The 16,666-nt window shown below is 43.9% G+C and overlaps 1 protein-coding gene across 6 annotated transcripts in view; it reads right to left on the reverse strand.

Moving 5' to 3' along the window:
* DGCR2 (DiGeorge syndrome critical region gene 2) overlaps positions 1-16,666 on the reverse strand; it is a 99,473-nt gene that overhangs the window by 14,575 nt on the left and 68,232 nt on the right. For all 6 annotated transcript variants that reach the window (XM_058692955.1, XM_058692952.1, XM_058692951.1 and 3 more), the window contains one exon: positions 10,636-10,812. In XM_058692955.1, the coding sequence (XP_058548938.1) occupies positions 10,636-10,812 (177 nt within the window). The remainder of the gene's footprint in view (positions 1-10,635; positions 10,813-16,666) is intronic.

Here is a 16,666-nt window from a genome sequence, read left to right on the forward strand (position 1 = left end):
AACCCTCCTCTCTCCTGTCTTCCTCACACCAGCCATGAAAGTTTTCAAAGGTAAGTGTAGGTTAATTTATTTTTCTTTATATTCTGTGTTTTATTATTCTGTACTATATTATAGTATTGTAATAATTTTTATATGAATATTTTTGGGTTGCAGAACAAATCACCTGAGTTTCCATGATTTCTTATGGGGAAATATACTTTGATATACAGTGCTTTGGATTACGAGCATGTTTCTGGAACAAATTATGCTTGCAAACCAAGGTTTTACTGTGTGTGAATTTTATCTCGATAAAGATGTTAAAAAAAATGATGGCTGAGATCTTTCCATAATTAATCAAACACATAAATCTCCAGGGGTCCTAAAAGGACAAATAAAAATAAATCAATAACAGTGTGATGAAATCTCAGTGTATCAACAAAGAGAAACTCTCAAAAGCAACAAGAGAGATGAAGATTACCTACTGTTCTGTGTTCCTTTAGGTAGGCCAGTCAGGTGCGGCCACAAGAGAAGCGACAAGGGAGGCACAGGAAAACAAAGAGTATTATACTCATAGGTCCTGAACCGACAGAGTCCTTGCATGCCAAGAGGGATCACACAGGAAGAGCACCAAGAGTGCTGCTCAACCAAGTGGGTGGGGAGCAGAGAAGGAGCGAGGACCCGCAGCAAGAGCTTTACTGGGGGTCAGGGCAGAGAACACAAGTAAAAGCATGAGGGGATTTCACTGGGGCATTTGAAACGTCATTAGGTCACAGACAGGGAAGGACAAGAATGGGAACTTATGGCAGAGGCCAACCTTATTACACTGGGGCCCCTGGCCACCTGGATGGGGTGCTCATAGCAAGTAATAAGTTTTAAAATTTATAATGCACCTACAAGGAAAACCAAGGAAAGGTATACAACAGTTCAGAACAAGGACAGGCAGAAACAATAAAATAACATCTTCAAAGTTTTGAGAAAAAGTAACTGTTAACCTACAAATCTATACCCAGATAAACTAACATTCAGGATTGGAGGCAAAAATTACAGACTTTTCACACAGAGAGTAACAGAGTGTAACACTAACAACACAACCTCTTCTCAAAGAGCTGCTGAAGAATACATTTGAGAGATAAAAAGCCAAACGCAGAAAGAAGTGGGGTGCAAGAGGAAATAATAAATAAGAAACTGATAAACATATGAGCAAATATATATATAAATGTTAACTTCATAAAACAACAAGTGATTCATTTAAGAAGTGTTGAAACAGGGGTGCCTGGGTGGCTCAGTTGGTTAAGCGTCCAACTCTTTTCTCTTTTTTTTTTTTTAATGTTTGTTTATTTCTGAGAGAGAGAAAAAGAGAGCCAGCAGGGGAGGGGCAGAGAGAATCAGAAGAAGTATCAGAAGCAGGCTCTGGGCTCTGAGCTGTAAGCCCAGAGCCCAGTGCAGGGCTCAAACCTACAGACCGCGAGACCATGACCTGAGCTGAAGTCAGAGCTTAACTGACTGAGCCACCCAAGCGCCCCTCTTTTTTTAAAGTTTATTTATTTTGAGAGAGAAAGAGGGAGAGTTTACACATGTAAGCAGGGGAAGGGCAGAGAGAGAGGAGGAGAGAGAATCCCAAACAGGCTCCATGCTGTTAGCGCAGAGCCCAGTGGTGGGGGGGGCTCCACCTCATGAACCATGAGATCATGGTTCTGAGGCGAGATCAAGAGTCAGACACTAAACAGACTGAGCCACCCAGGTGCCTCAAGCATCTGACTCTTGACTTCAGATCAGGTCATGATCTCATGGTTCATGGGATTAAGCCCCATTTCTGGCTCTATGCTGACAGTGCCAAGCCTGCTTGGGATTTTCTCTCTCTCTCTCTCTCTCTCTCTCTCTCTCTCTCTCTCTCTCTCAAAAATAAGCATAAAAAAATAAAAGAAATGTAAAACAAAGTAAAACAAAAGTAACAGACAACATGTGTACCCATACTTGAAGCTGGGGACCAACTAGAGCTAAAGCAATATAAGGTCTTTGTATTAACCAGGTGGAAGTTAGAGGCACTGTCTTTAGATTTAAAAAACAAATCAATTATGCCCTTTAAAAATGTAAGGATAACCACTAACAGGAAAGGCAGATATAATTTCTGAACCAGTATAAGAAAAAAAGAGACTAGAGAAAAGTTGATTAATCTCATGTGAGTCAGTAAAAGATTTAAAAGAAACAAGTAAAATTCTGGGTAAAGAGCACAGAACAAGGTGCTAAAATCAACTTGAAGACTTAATTAAAAGAGTACAGGGGCGCCTGGGTGGCGCAGTCGGTTAAGCGTCCGACTTCAGCCAGGTCACGATCTCGCGGTCTGTGAGTTCGAGCCCCGCGTCAGGCTCTGGGCTGATGGCTCGGAGCCTGGAGCCTGTTTCCGATTCTGTGTCTCCCTCTCTCTCTGCCCCTCCCCCGTTCATGCTCTGTCTCTCTCTGTCCCAAAAATAAATAAAAAACGTTGAAAAAAAAAAAATTAAAAAAAAAAAAAAAAAAAAAAAAGAGTACAAAAAGACATTAAAAGGAAGCTAGAACAAAAATATTATGTAATAATAAAAATAGTTCATATATATTGAGAGCTTTCTCTATGCAAGGACTATTCTTTGCACTGAGCATATGCTAACTATCTCTCCCAACAACACAGTGAGGTGGGTGCTCTACTACCCCCTGGTTCCTAATGTGGAACCCAAGGACAGAGCTCAAGAAATTGCCCAAAGCCAAATCTGGATTTAGTCTGGCTATCTATTAAGCCTCTTAACACCATTTTGTAGCTACCACTAGAAAAGAAGTAAGACTTTAAGCAAAGCTAAGAAAAACTACTATGGATAAAAAGGGATTGTTAACATCATGATAAAGAGGTTCAATTCATCAAAAAGATATAATAATTATGAATACTTATGCCCCCAGTAACATGATCTCAAGACAAATAAAGCTAAAATTAGAGAATCATCAGGGCAGAATGGATAAATCCACATCCACAGTGAGAGATTCAAAATATATCTCTTTTTAACAATTGGTGTATCATGCAACCAAAACAGACCTGAACAATCCAAGAGTTTAAGCACATATGGAACAGTAACAAAAATTCTAACGAAAGAACATGGGAATGACTTCCTGGAAAGGAGAAATATACTGACTAGTTAGGGATAGGAAGAATCTTCTGGAGGTTGGGAATATTCCACATCTTGATTTGGGAAGTGGTTATACATATGTACAAATTCATGAAACTTGCGTTTAAGGGAAAACTTTGCATACAGGGAAACTAAACTTTAAATGCCTTATGTTGGAAAAAACTAAAAATTAAGGAGATAAGGATCTAACTCTAGAAGATGGAAAAAGAAAAGGGTAAACTTAACAAAAGTAAAAGGATAGAAATTGACAGCAGAATATAATAGCACAGAAAACACATACACAACAATGACAATCAGTTACTATCCAAAGCTGGTTATTTACAAAGATGAATCAAAGAGTCAAATCTTCCATAAGACTAATCAACGAAAAAGGAGGAAAGCATAAATATTAGGAACCAGGGGAGCCTGATGGCTCAGTCAGTTAAGTGTCTGATTCAGGCTCAGGTCATGATCTCGCGGTGAGTTTGAGCCCCACGTTGGTCTCTGTGCTGACAGCTCAGAGCATGGAGCCTGCTTCAGATTCTGTGTCTCCCTCTCTCTCTGCCCCTCCCCTACTCATACTCTGTCTTTTTCTGTCTCAAAAATAAATATTAAAAAAACAAAAGGAATAAAAAGAAGGTCATAATAATAAACATGAATGTTTCAAAAATCTTAAGAGAATGCAGAGAGAATTATATGTACAAAAATGAATTAGAAAATGTAGACATATAGGCAATGCCATAGATAAATAGGACTTACCAAATTGACTCAAAAAGAGCCAGAAAACTTGAGTATGTCCATAATCATTAAAACAACTAAATTAGTATCAAAGATCTATATCCAAAATACACACACACACACACACACACACACACACACACACACACACACGTCTTAGCTCTGTTCACTGAAAGGGCATGAAAGTCATGAGCATAACTAGTGCCTAGGTCCTTTAAGGCTCTTTGAAAAAAGTTTGAGTCCAGAGAGTACAAGATGAACTAGAAAAAGAAAGCAAACAGAAGGAAATAATAAAGAGCAATAATCAAGTGAAATGGAAAAAAGAGAAAAATCAATGAATCAAAAAGCTGCTTCTTTAAGAAAATCAACCAAATCGATAAACCTCTCGCAAGACTGACAAAATCAAAATGGGAGAAACACAGATTACCAAGAGCAAGAATGAAACAGGGATTATTACTATAAGTCCTGCAACCATAAGAAGGTTAATAAGAGAATACTATGTATAACTCTAGGCTCATAAATTTGAATACTTACAAGAAATGAATCAATTCTTTGAAAACCACAAACTATCAAAAATTCACTCAACATGAAACAGACAATCCAAACTGTCTTATAACCATCAAATAAGTTGAATCCATAATTTAAAAACTCCCTGCAAAAGAATCTCAGGCCCAATGGTTTCACTGGAGAATTCTACCACAAGTGGGTATGGTTATAAAGGAATAATAGGGAGGATCTTTATGATGTTAGAACTACTCATATCTTGACTATGTTACAGGAACCTACACAAGTAATAAAATTCTATAGCTCTCTCTCTCTCTCTCTCTCTCACACACACACACACACACACACACACACACACACACAAATGAGTACAAGTAAAACTAGAGATGTCTGAGTAAGTCAGTGGATTGTGTCCAAGTCAATATCCTGGCTGTGATATTATACTATAGTTTTGCAAAATGTTCCCATTTGGGGAAATCAGGCAAAATGCATAAGGGATCTCTCTGTCTTATTTCCTTTAAATGCATCTGAACCTACAGTATCTCAATAAATAACATCAAAAAAAAGGGGGGGCGCCTGGATGGCTCAGTCAGTTAAGCATCCGACTTCGGCTCAGGTCATGATCTCACTGCTTTTGTGTTCGAACCCTGCATCGGGTTCTGTGCTGATGGTTTAGAGCCTGGAGCCTGCTTCAGATTCGTGTCTCCATCTCCCTCTGCCCCTTCCCCACTCACACTATGTCTCTCGCAAAATTAAATAAATATTTTTTTAAAAAGCCAGCATAAATGGATCAAATTAAGCATAAAAATAATGGTACTGATGAATTATAACCCAGCTAATGTAATAAAAATCCAAGAGTGCATTCTAATACAAATAAAGAAATTAATCAATGGGGGAAAGGGGAATGCTTTTCCTTACAAAAGAATGCCAACTAGTAAATATGGAAGAAATGAAAGAGTTAGAAAATTGCCAATACATGCTTAACAGCAAGCAGTGGGTACAAGTTTGATGAGGAACAGGAATTTTACATAGTTTCAAAGTATCTCTCCACATATTATTTATTAATTTAAAAAAGGGAAAAAGCGGAACTTCACAGTGGAAAAATCTGGCAGGCATAACTTTAATCCAGGGATCAAAGTTAATGTCACCAACATCAGGGCAAAGTGACACCATATGCCTCATGATTTGATATATCTAAGAAGCTAAATACACAACAATGGCCAGCCATACATGACAACAGAGCTCTGACCCACCACTTCTGCAGCAATCAGCCCAGAACATTCAGGATTTGGTCAATGACTGCCAGCTTCCCTGCTTTTCCTTCCACACTTCCAGGGCAGGAACCAGCAGAGAAAGCCAAATATGCTCCTCAAACCAATCACCTCAACTGGCTGGCTTTTTTTTTTTTTTCAATTTTTTAAATGTTTTTTATTTTTGGGGGTGCCTGGGTGGCTCAGTTGGTTAAGCATCCAACTTCAGCTCAGGTCATGATCTCACAGTCCATGAGTTCGAGTCCCACATCGGGCTCTGTGCGACAGCTCAGAGTCTGGAGACTGCTTTGGATTCTGTGTCTCCCTCTCTCTCTGTCCCCCACTCCTTGTGTTCTGTCTCTCTCTCTCTCTATCAAAAATAAAAATTAAAAAAAAAGTTTTTTATTTTTGAGAGAGACAGAGCACGAGTGGGGGACAGGAAGAGAGAGAGGGAGACACAGAAACAGTAGCAGGCTCCAGGCTCTGAGCTGTCAGCACAGAGCCTGACGCGGGGCTCAAACCCATAAACTATGAGATCATGACCTGAGCTGAAGTCGGACGCTTAACCGCCTGAGCCACCCAGGTGCCCCTCAACTGGCTGGCTTCTAGTCAGCTTGCTCCCAGTTTCCCATGCCAACCGCCTCCAAGGAGGCACACACCAGGAGCCTTTAGGGCACTGGTGAAAACCCCCGGGTGTTGGATCCACAACTCCAGCTGGAGGCGGGACAGATGCACTTGTGAAGCCCACACACTCTAGGACATCTGCAAGAGACACTCTCTGAAGAATGGCTCAAAGGGAAGATCTAAAGCAGAAGGGAGAGCAGACATTAAGAGCCCTCTGGAAAACCAATCCACCCAGACACAAGGAATCTACTGAATATGAAGGCTGGGGAGTATGGAGGGTATCCACAGTACAGCCCAAATCCTGCCCAGACTGATCCCCGCCACCATTACTGTAAAGACTCTTCTACACAAAAGTCCTATCAGAAGGAAAGAAAGGCAAGGAGCGCCTGGGTGGCTCAGTTGGTTAAGCAACTGACTTCAGGTCAGGTCATGATCTCACAGTTTGTGAGTTCGAGCCCTGCATTGGGCTCTATGCTGACAGCTCAGAGACTGGAGCCTACTTCAGATTCTATGTCTCCCCCTCTCTCTACCCCTCCCCTGCTCACGCTCTGTGTCTCTCTGTCTGTCAATAATAAACGTTAAAAAAAAGAAAAGGCAGATAACATACATGATGGAAAATTTAGCAGAGAGATGAAAACTCAAGAATCAAATAGAAACACTAGAAATGAAAAACAGACAAAATGTAAAAAACAAACAGGTGAGGGGTGCCTGGGTGGCTCAGTCAGTTAAGCATCTGACTTCGGCTCAGGTCATGATCTCATTGGGAGTTTGAGCCCTGCGCTGGGCTCTGTGCTGACAGCTCAGAGCCTGGAGCCTGCTTCAGACTGTGTCTCCTTCTCTCTCTGCCCCTCCCCACTTGTGCTCTGTCTCTCAAAAATAAATAAATGTAAAAGAAAAAATTATTAAAAAAAACAAAAACAAAAAAACCCCCAAAGAGGCGAAAAATGCCATTAGTGGGCTTATCAGCAGACTCGACGCAGTAAAACATGGAAAGAAACAGTAAAACATATTAATAGAATTACTCAAACAGAGGCACGCCTGGGTGGCTCAGTCAGTTAAACATCTGATTCTTGATTTAGGCTCAGGTCATGATCTCATGGTCGTGAGATCAAGCCCCACACTGACTCCTTGCTGAGCATGGAGCCTGCTTAAGATTCTCTCTCCCCTTCCCTCTGCCCCTCTTTTTTACCACTGGTGCATGCACGCTCTCTCCCTCTCTCTCTAAACAACAACAACAACAACAACAACAACAACCAAAAAAAAAAAAAAAGAAAAAAAGAAAAACCCAAAACAGAAAAGAAAACAAAACAAATTACTCAAACTGAAAAACAAAAAGGAAATTAAAGAAACACTATAACTAAATGCAGTGCATGATTCTGGACTGGATCCTGGACCAGGAAAAAAAAAAAAAGCTCTAAAGTATATTATTGAAACAATTGACAAAACGGTCATAACAAATTACAGATGACTGTAGAGCACCATACCCATGTTAAACATCCTATTTTGATAATTGTGCTGCAGTTATAGAAGAGTGTGTCCTGGTTCTTAGGAACACGATAATTATTTAGGCCTCGAGGGCATAATATCTTCAATTTACTCTCAAATGGTTCAGAAGAAATATGCTGAGAAAAAATGATGAGCAAACATGGCAAAATACAAGTAATTAGTGAATCTATGCAGGGGGCATATGAGAGGAAGTTCCTTATACCATTCTCACAACTTTTCCCTAAGTTTGAAATTACAGTGGACCCTTGAACAATGCAGGGTTTAGGGGCGCTGACCTCTGCATAGTTGAAAACACATGTATAACTGCTGTCTCCCCAAAAATGTATGTACTAATAGTCTACTGTTGACCCAAAGTCCTACTGATAACATGATCATTAATACATATTTTGTATATATATTAAATACTGTATTCTTACAATAATCTGGAGAAAAGAAAATGTTATTAAGAAAATCATAAAAGAAACTATGTTTACAATAGTGTTACTGTATTTACTGAAAAAAATCCATGTATAAGCGGATTTAAACCTGTGTTGTTCAAGGATCATCAACTGTGTATCAAGAATTTTTTTTGATTATTTATTTTTGAGACAATGCGAGAGACAGAGTGCAAGCAGCGGAGGGGCAGACAGAGGGAGACACAGAATCTGAAGCGGGCTCCAGGCTCCGAGCTGTCAGCCCGGAGCCTGACGCAGGGCTCGAACTCAGAAACCATGAGATCATGACCTGAGCCAAAGTCGGAAGCTTAACCGACTGAGCCACTCAGGCACTCCTCAACTGTGTATCTAAATATCAAATTAGAAAATCACCCTCCTCGGGGCGCCTGGGTGGCGCAGTCGGTTAAGCGTCCGACTTCAGCCAGGTCACGATCTCGCGGTCCGTGAGTTCGAGCCCCGCGTCAGGCTCTGGGCTGATGGCTTGGAGCCTGGAGCCTGTTTCCGATTCTGTGTCTCCCTCTCTCTCTGCCCCTCCCCCGTTCATGCTCTGTCTCTCTCTGTCCCAAAAATAAATTAAAAAAAAAAAAAAAAAAAAAAAGAAAATCACCCTCCTCCCAGGCCCAGATGGTCTTAAAAAGTATGGTCTACCAAATACTGAAGGACAAAATCATCCCCAACTTGTGCAAACGGACTTAGAGACTGGCAAAAAAGAATGCTTCCCAACTCATTTCATAAACTGAATATAAATATGATATAAAAACTAGTCAAGGAAAGCACAGAAAAGGACCATAACAGGTTAAGCTCACTTCTTAAAGGAGTTTCAGAAATCCTAAATAAAATTATCAGCCAAGCAAAACCAGAACACATACACAAAAACCCTGATGGTTCAATATCAGAGAATCTACTAATGTAAAAAAGTAAATGACAAATTAAATCATGTAATATAAACAAAACAGCAATATAAATCAGCAAAGAAGAAAAACCACATAATCCCAATAAATGCAGAAAATGCATTTACATTTTTGTAATGTAGAAATTCTTGGCAAACTAGGAATACAAGGTACTTCCTTAACCTCATATTTCCTCAGTCTTTTTAAAAAAAATTTTTTAATATGTATTTATTTTTGAGAGACAGAGAGAGACAGAGCGCAAGCAGGGGAGGGGCAGAGAGAGAGGGAGACCCAGGATCTGAAACAGGCTCCAGGCCCTGAGCTGTCAGCACAAAGCTGGACATGGGGCTCAAACTCAAGAATGCGAGATCATGACTTGAGCCAAAGTCCAACACTCAACCAATTGAGCCACCCAGGTGCCCTGGTATTTTCTCAACCTTAAGGAAAGTACCGCACCATATTTAACGCTGAAACATTAAAAGCTTTCCCTTATAGGTTGGGAGGATAAGAAAGCTCACTACCAGCACTTCTAATCAACACTACACTAAAAACCTTGGCAAGTAAAGGAAGACGAGGGGAAAACAGATAAAAAAATAAGTCAAAGATTTGAAAAAGGACACAAAAATGTCTAAATAGAAAATCTAGGAGAATCCAACCAAATAAGAATTCTAATAACGGAGCTCAGAAAAATGGATTCATGCTGAAGAAAAAAAAGGTCAAGAATTGACAACATAAGGGGCAAAAGCAAGGTAGAGAAGCCCACCACTAGCTAGGAGGATGTATCCCAAAGCTCCCGTAAAGACAGCGTGGTATCAACACGGACTGACAAATAGCCAAGGGTCAGAATGGAGTCCAGAAACAGGTTCAGACATCTCTGAACCCCATGACAAATCAGCAGGCAAGGGGATGATGGTCCAAATTAATGGTGCTGAGATCATCGGCTGCAACCCAGCCTGCCTCACATGTGGCGTCTGGATTCAATTCAGCCCTCCGCCCACTGCAGCGGGGCCTGGACAAGGAGCCCTGCCCTCAGTATGCACAACACACTGCAAGTCCCTGAGGCTGGAGGAGACCTTCATGTGGAATGTGGGCAAGTGAGCGGGAAGAGGGACAGGGAAAGACCATGGGCTAAGGTGAGGACTGGCCCAGCTGTGAAGTAAGCAGTCTTGGAAAGACCTAAGGAGAGTACGGATAGGTGACCAAGGCAGTCAGAGGTTCCAAGACCCCACAAGATGTAGCATGCCCTCTGTCACCATTCTCATTTAATCTCCTAAGAACAATGAGGTGTGGAGGGCAGGAATTGTCACCTCTATCCTGGGAAAGAGAAAGGAGGGCTCATGGATATCAACTGTTGCCCAGATTCCTGCCCTCCCCCCACGGCACCTGTGCCCCTTCAGAGTGGGGTGTGAGCCAGGCAAGGAGCTCCTGCTGCCCCACTGAGACATAGGGGTCTGGCTTGGTGCACTGTGATGTCAAAGTCTACTCAAGGTCAACACCAAGGTCCAGAGATCAGACAGCCACAAACTCGTGAGAAGCACTTCCTCATAGCTTACTAGGAGTACCGGAAGAGGTGGCTTACTTCTTTTACAGAGAAATGAAGATTTCTCATAGCAGTTCTCCGCATGCCAGCTGTGCAGGTCGTGGTGGCGGAGGGTGGGGAAGTGGAAGCACTGGAGCTGGGCGCAGAACACGTTGTCGCTTTCCGACATGGCCGAGGCAAAGATGGGGTCTGGGGGCAGGAACACCTCTGAGGAGCCTGCGGGAGAAATAACGTAATGTCAGCATACGTACCAATCACATGCAGTACTTGTGGGGACTAATGCCCCCCAAACTGGATCATCAAAGGGCTTGTGGGCCACCAAGTGCTAGCTGCACTGTGGTCAGGGCATTCATTCACGACCTCTCCTAGTTTCTATGAGCACAGCTCTGGACAACGTGAAGAGTAGAGTAGTGGGCCAAGACACGGTGGATTAAAAAGTATGAGTTCAGACAGATAAACAGACAAATAAACAGAGGAGGGAGGGGAAAGTCCTCTCTTACAACAGGGTATCTACTAGTAAAAGGAGAAGGGCTTGAAAAGGCGCTCACCGCACACACCTGGAACACACAGTTCAGGCAGAATTATGACTCCAATGCCCACCAGGGGTAGCAGCTGGCCGGCTGAACTGGAAAGCACTGGCTCCCTGGGCCCCCTCCCAGCTCCAGGGAAACCTGTCGCTCACTGAACTCCTTCCTTCCGACCTGGGGATCAGGCAATCAGAAATCATGCTGCCCTGGCAGCCCAGGGTTGGGGTGCAGTGGTGTTGGGAGAGGGGGCCATGAACCCCTAAGCCTCTCTTCTGCAATGTTCCAGGAGATGTGGCTCTGGCCACACCTGGGGCACAGCACAGCCAGCCCCCAGAGTCCATTCCCTAGCTCAGAGAGCCCCCGGACACTGGACCACCAGAAGATTCCTTGAGGCTAACCCAGCCGTGGATCACTGGAGATACTCTCATTTTACTCAGATGGCAGTGCAGTTTACCCTTTAGCAGAAATGAGGCATTCCCATACATGCCTTTTGAACTCTATTTGCTCCCAACACGAAGCGTGCAGGTCAGTTTTGGAGATCCAGCCAGTTTGAAGGCAGGGCTTCATCCCACAGACACTGGGAACATGGCCTCCCAGCTCCCTGACAAGGGTGGGAAGATGGGCTTTCAGGAAGCATGGTGGGATAGAAGCCCAGTCCCCAGCTGACACCCTTGGCTAGGGGATTTTGAGGCCCCAGTGGCTGGACTCACAGGAAGGCCATGGACAGAGGGCAGGGGAGGCGGCTGGGCTCTTTGCGGTGTCTTCTCACACCATTTGGGGAGCCTGCCTCCATTGCTAAGAGTGGGTGCTGCCTTGAGCACTGTTGTCTTTCCTTCAGGCCCCCTACTCCCCAACAAGGCCTCCTGCATCCCTTGTGTATCTTCTTCTTCTCCTTCAGATGCCCCTTCACCTGGGGAGTTGCCTCCCTTCTTAAAAACTGTTTTCTTGGGGCGCCTGGGTGGCTCAGTCGGTTAAGCGTCCGACTTCGGCTCAGGTCATGATCTCACGGTTCGTGGGTTCGAGCCCCGCGTCGGGCTCTGTGCTGACAGCTCAGAGCCTGGAGCCTGTTTCAGATTCTGTGTCTCCTTCTCTCTGTGACCCTCCCCCGTTCATGCTCTGTCTCTCTCTGTCTCAAAAATAAATAAACATTAAAAAAAAAAAAAATTTAAAAAAAACAAACAAACAAACAAAAAAAAAAACTGTTTTCTTGGGGTGTCTGGGTGGCTCAGTTGATTAAGCGTCCAACTTCGCCTCAGGTCATGATCTCACAGTTTGTTAGTTTTGAGTGCTGTATCGGGCTCTGTGCTGACAGCTCAGAGCCTGGAGCCTGTTTTGGATTCTGAGTCTCATTCTCTCTGCCTCTCCCCCACTTGTGCTCTGTCTCTCAAAAACAAATAAATGTAAAAACTAAACAAACAAACAGTTTTCTTCATTATTTGCCTTCTTGTCTTATGGGCCAAAAATGGAACAGATTCATCCCATCCTTTTTTTATTTTTTATTTTATTTTTTTAACATTTATTTATTTTTGAGACAGAGAGAGACACAGCATGAACGGGGGAGGGTCAGAGAGAGGGAGACACAGAATCTGAAACAGGCTCCAGGCTCTGAGCTGTCAGCACAGAGCCCGACGCGGGGTTCGAACTCACGGACCGTGAGATCATGACCTGAGCCGAAGTCGGCCGCTTAACCGACTGAGCCACCCAGGCGCCCCTCATCCCATCCTTTATAAAAGAAACAAGTCTTTAGCCATGAGTCTATCTGCCAGCCCAGAGCACAATTTCAGTGCATGACTGCAAAGCTCTGACCAAGGCCACAAATAAACTCTCAGGGTAGAGTCCTGGGACCTGGTCCTCACCTCCTGTACTTCCCCCAGCTGCCTGGAACCTGCCAGAGCCAAGTTGAGAGTGGAGGATGGGGTGGGGTGAGGGTGACTCAGGCTCCACCAAGCCACCAGATGAAGGGCATAGGGAGGGCTGAGGGGAGGGGGCTCCTCCCACCCGCTGGTGACCATGGGACCACCTGGGCCTCCTCACTCTGTGCTGGTCAGAAGCCCTATTTACCCTGAGATCATGGGGGGCTTCAGTTTCTTGGTGACTAAAAAGACCATTTCCTCTTTGCCAAACTTTAGTTCCTTTCAAGGCTTCATTTTATTTGCCCTCTCTATGGCATCTCATACCCCATTTTAAAAAAATGTTCCATCCTTTCTCTGCCAGGAACTAAATGAGGCTGATCTCCAAAACATTCAGTGTGGTCTTCAATTAGCATCTGCAGTGGGTTGAGGAACACCTCCCCCAAATTCATGGCCACCTGGAGCCTCAGAATGTGACTCTATTTGGCTCTTGAGATGAAATCATCAGGAATTTGGGGTGGGTCCTAAATCCAAGGACCAGTGTCCTTACACTGAGAAGGGAATGGCTATGGCAGATGGAGCCACTACACACTGGTGAAGAAGCAAGGAGGGACTCTTCTGGAGCCTTTGGAGGGAGGGCGGCCCTGCTGACACCTTTATTTTGAACTTCCACCTCCAGAACTGTGACAAAGTAAACTTGTGTTAAGCCAGAAATTCGAACTCTGTTTGGGCAGCCCCAGGCATCTAACACAGCCTCCTAATCACATCCCCTACTGATTTAACAAATACCCGCAGGGCCCACCCCGTAAGCAGGGACTCGGGGTACACTGGGCAACAGCAGGAGGCAGAGATCCTTGCCTTGCAGAGCTCACATTGGAGTGGGGGTATAAAGGCCGGAAACAGATGACTAACAAACCTAATAAGTAAAGTATATGTGAAGTCAGAAGATCACAGCTGCTATAAGAAAAAAGAAAGCTGGAGCTTGGAGACGAAGGTAGACCTCAGAGCAGTAACATGGGAGCAGAGAATAGACGGGAGGAGTGACACAGCTTGCGCTGGGCATCGCACACCACTCACAAGATCACTGCTTTGCTAGAAGGACTCAGGGACCTGGCCTGTGACAGAAGTGAGCCCCTAGAGTTGGACATGCTGAGACAGGGGGATAATGAGGTCAAGGTACCAACGCTAAGCATGTCTTCAATAAGCAAGTCACACAACGTGGACACATCAAACCCACAGTATGCTTCCATTTTTATATTTTAAAATAAGTAGCACATATAATAACCAGAAACTGAAATGACACTGGGCCCTGCGCAGTGGCTTATGGGAAAATGGGGATGATTCCCTTTAGACAACATAGATCTGTTTTCAAATTTTGGTCACCAATGTTATAAAAATGGTACCCCATGTTCTCTGGCAGGGGCCGCTCTCAGCCTCCATGGAGGGCACACCAGGACTGGGTGCTGACTTAAGTGCCAGGGTCTCAGAACCCTGGTGTGGGGCTATGCAGACAAGAGCTAGAGCCAGAGCCTCCCTCCCTAGGGAGAGGCCGTGGGAGGAGGCCCCTCTCACAAGCAGAGATCCAAATTTAAAATGCGCTGGGGAGGAGCACCTGGGTGGCTCAGTCAGTTAAGGGTCCAACTTCGTCTCAGGTCATGATCTCACGGTTCGTGGGTTTGAGCCCTGTGTCAGAGCCTGCTTCAGATTCTGTGTCTCCCTCTCTCTCTGCCCCTCCCCTGCTTGTGCTCTCTCTCAAAAATAAACATTAAAAATTTTTTAAAAAATGCAACTGGAGAGTGGAGTATCTGAATACTTGGGTAAGAAGTGCGTATATATGGATAACACTCTGTGAGCACCACTGTGCCAATACACAACACATACTTACAAAACTCGGAAAAACGCTGGACAAGATGTAAATGAAGTGAGCACACACGTGAGCAGGGGAGGGGCAGAGAGAGTGGGAGAGAGAGAGAGAATCCCAAACAGGCTCCGAGCTGTCAGCATAGAGTCCAACACAAGGCTCAATTGTGAAATAATGACCTGAGCTGAAATCAAGAATCAGATGCTTGGGGTGCCCAGGTGGCTCAGTCAGTTAAGCGTCAGACACTTGATTTCAGCTCAGGTCATGATCTCACAGTTCACGAGTTCAAGCCCTGAGATGGGCTCCATGTTGATGGTGCAGAACCTGCTTGGGATTCTGTCTCCCTTTCTCCCTGCCTGTCCCCTGCTTGCTGTCTCTCTCTCTCAAAATAAATAAATGAACATTAAAAAAAAAAAAAAAAGGGAATCAATTAAAAAAAAAAAAAAAGAATTGGATACTTAACCAACTGAGCCACCCAGGTGCCCTGAAATGAGTATTTTTAAACATCTTCCCGTGGTAGCTTCCTACCGCCATTCACTCATATTCTTAGGCATAGTCTTTTCTTTGGGGTAAGTTTGCCATTGATGACAAAGGACTTAAATCTACTTCCCACTGCTGTTGTGATGCATCATCCCTGGGCCAACTTCTCAGGCCCAGCTGAAGCAGGTGGCATCTGGCAAACAGCTCCTTTCACAAGCAGAAGTGGGGGCTCTGCCACTGCCGTGTTTGCTGGGGGTGTGTTTTCAGTGTTCTTTTCATGCTGCAGTTTCTTAGCAGAAACATTTTAAGATGCTTTTAATATGGACACTTTCAAACAGACACAAAAGCAGAGGGAAGAACACAGTGAACCCCTATGAAGCTCTGAAGCTCTCTCCGGGATCACGGCAGCTCATCCTGCACGTTCGTCCACAGCACAATGCTATGGTCACACCTCTGAAAATCCATGAGTCAATCTCCACTACAAATCCAGACTTAGCTTCCCTAACCGTCCACTGAAGTTTTTATAACTCCCTTCACAATCTGGGATGCATCAGAATCCACTGTGGTACATTTAACTGGCGCAGCCACTCTGGAAAACAGTATGGAGGTTCCTAAAAAAATTAACAATAGAACTATCCTACGACCCAGCAATTGCACTACTAGGTATTTATCCAAAGGATACAGGAGTGATGTTTCGATGGGGCACATGCACCCCAATGTTTATAGCAGCACTACTGACAACAGCCAAAGTGTGGAAAGAGCCCAAATGTCCATCTACTGATGAATGGATAAAGGTGTGGTACATATATACAACGGAATATTACTCGGTGATCAAAAATAATGAAATCTTACCAGTGCAACACCATTGATGGAACTATAATGCTAAGCGAAATTAGAGAAAGACAAATATCATATGACTTCAATCATACATGGAATTTAAGATAGAAAACACATGAACATAAAGTAAGGGAAGCAAAAATCATATAAAAACACAGAGGGGGACAAACCATAAGACTTTTTTTTTAATGTTTATTTATTTTTGAAAGAGACAGAGTGTGAGTGGGGATGATGCAGAGACAGAGGGAGACACAGAATCTGAAGCAGGCTCCAGGCTCTGAGCTGTCAGCACAGAGCCCAATGTGGAGCTCAAACTCATGCGTGGTGATATCATGACCTGAGCCGAAGTTGGACATTAACCAAGTGAGCCACCCAGGCACCCCTCCCCCTCCGTAAGAGACTCTTAAATACAGAAAACAAACTGAGGGTTGCTGGCAAGGGGGAAGGGGTAAAGGGGTGAGAGGCATTGAGGAGGACACTTGTTTGGATGAACACTGGTTATTATATGTAAGTGA

Source organism: Neofelis nebulosa, chromosome 11, assembly GCF_028018385.1.
Source record: "Neofelis nebulosa isolate mNeoNeb1 chromosome 11, mNeoNeb1.pri, whole genome shotgun sequence".
NCBI classification, from domain to species: Eukaryota; Metazoa; Chordata; class Mammalia; order Carnivora; family Felidae; genus Neofelis; species Neofelis nebulosa.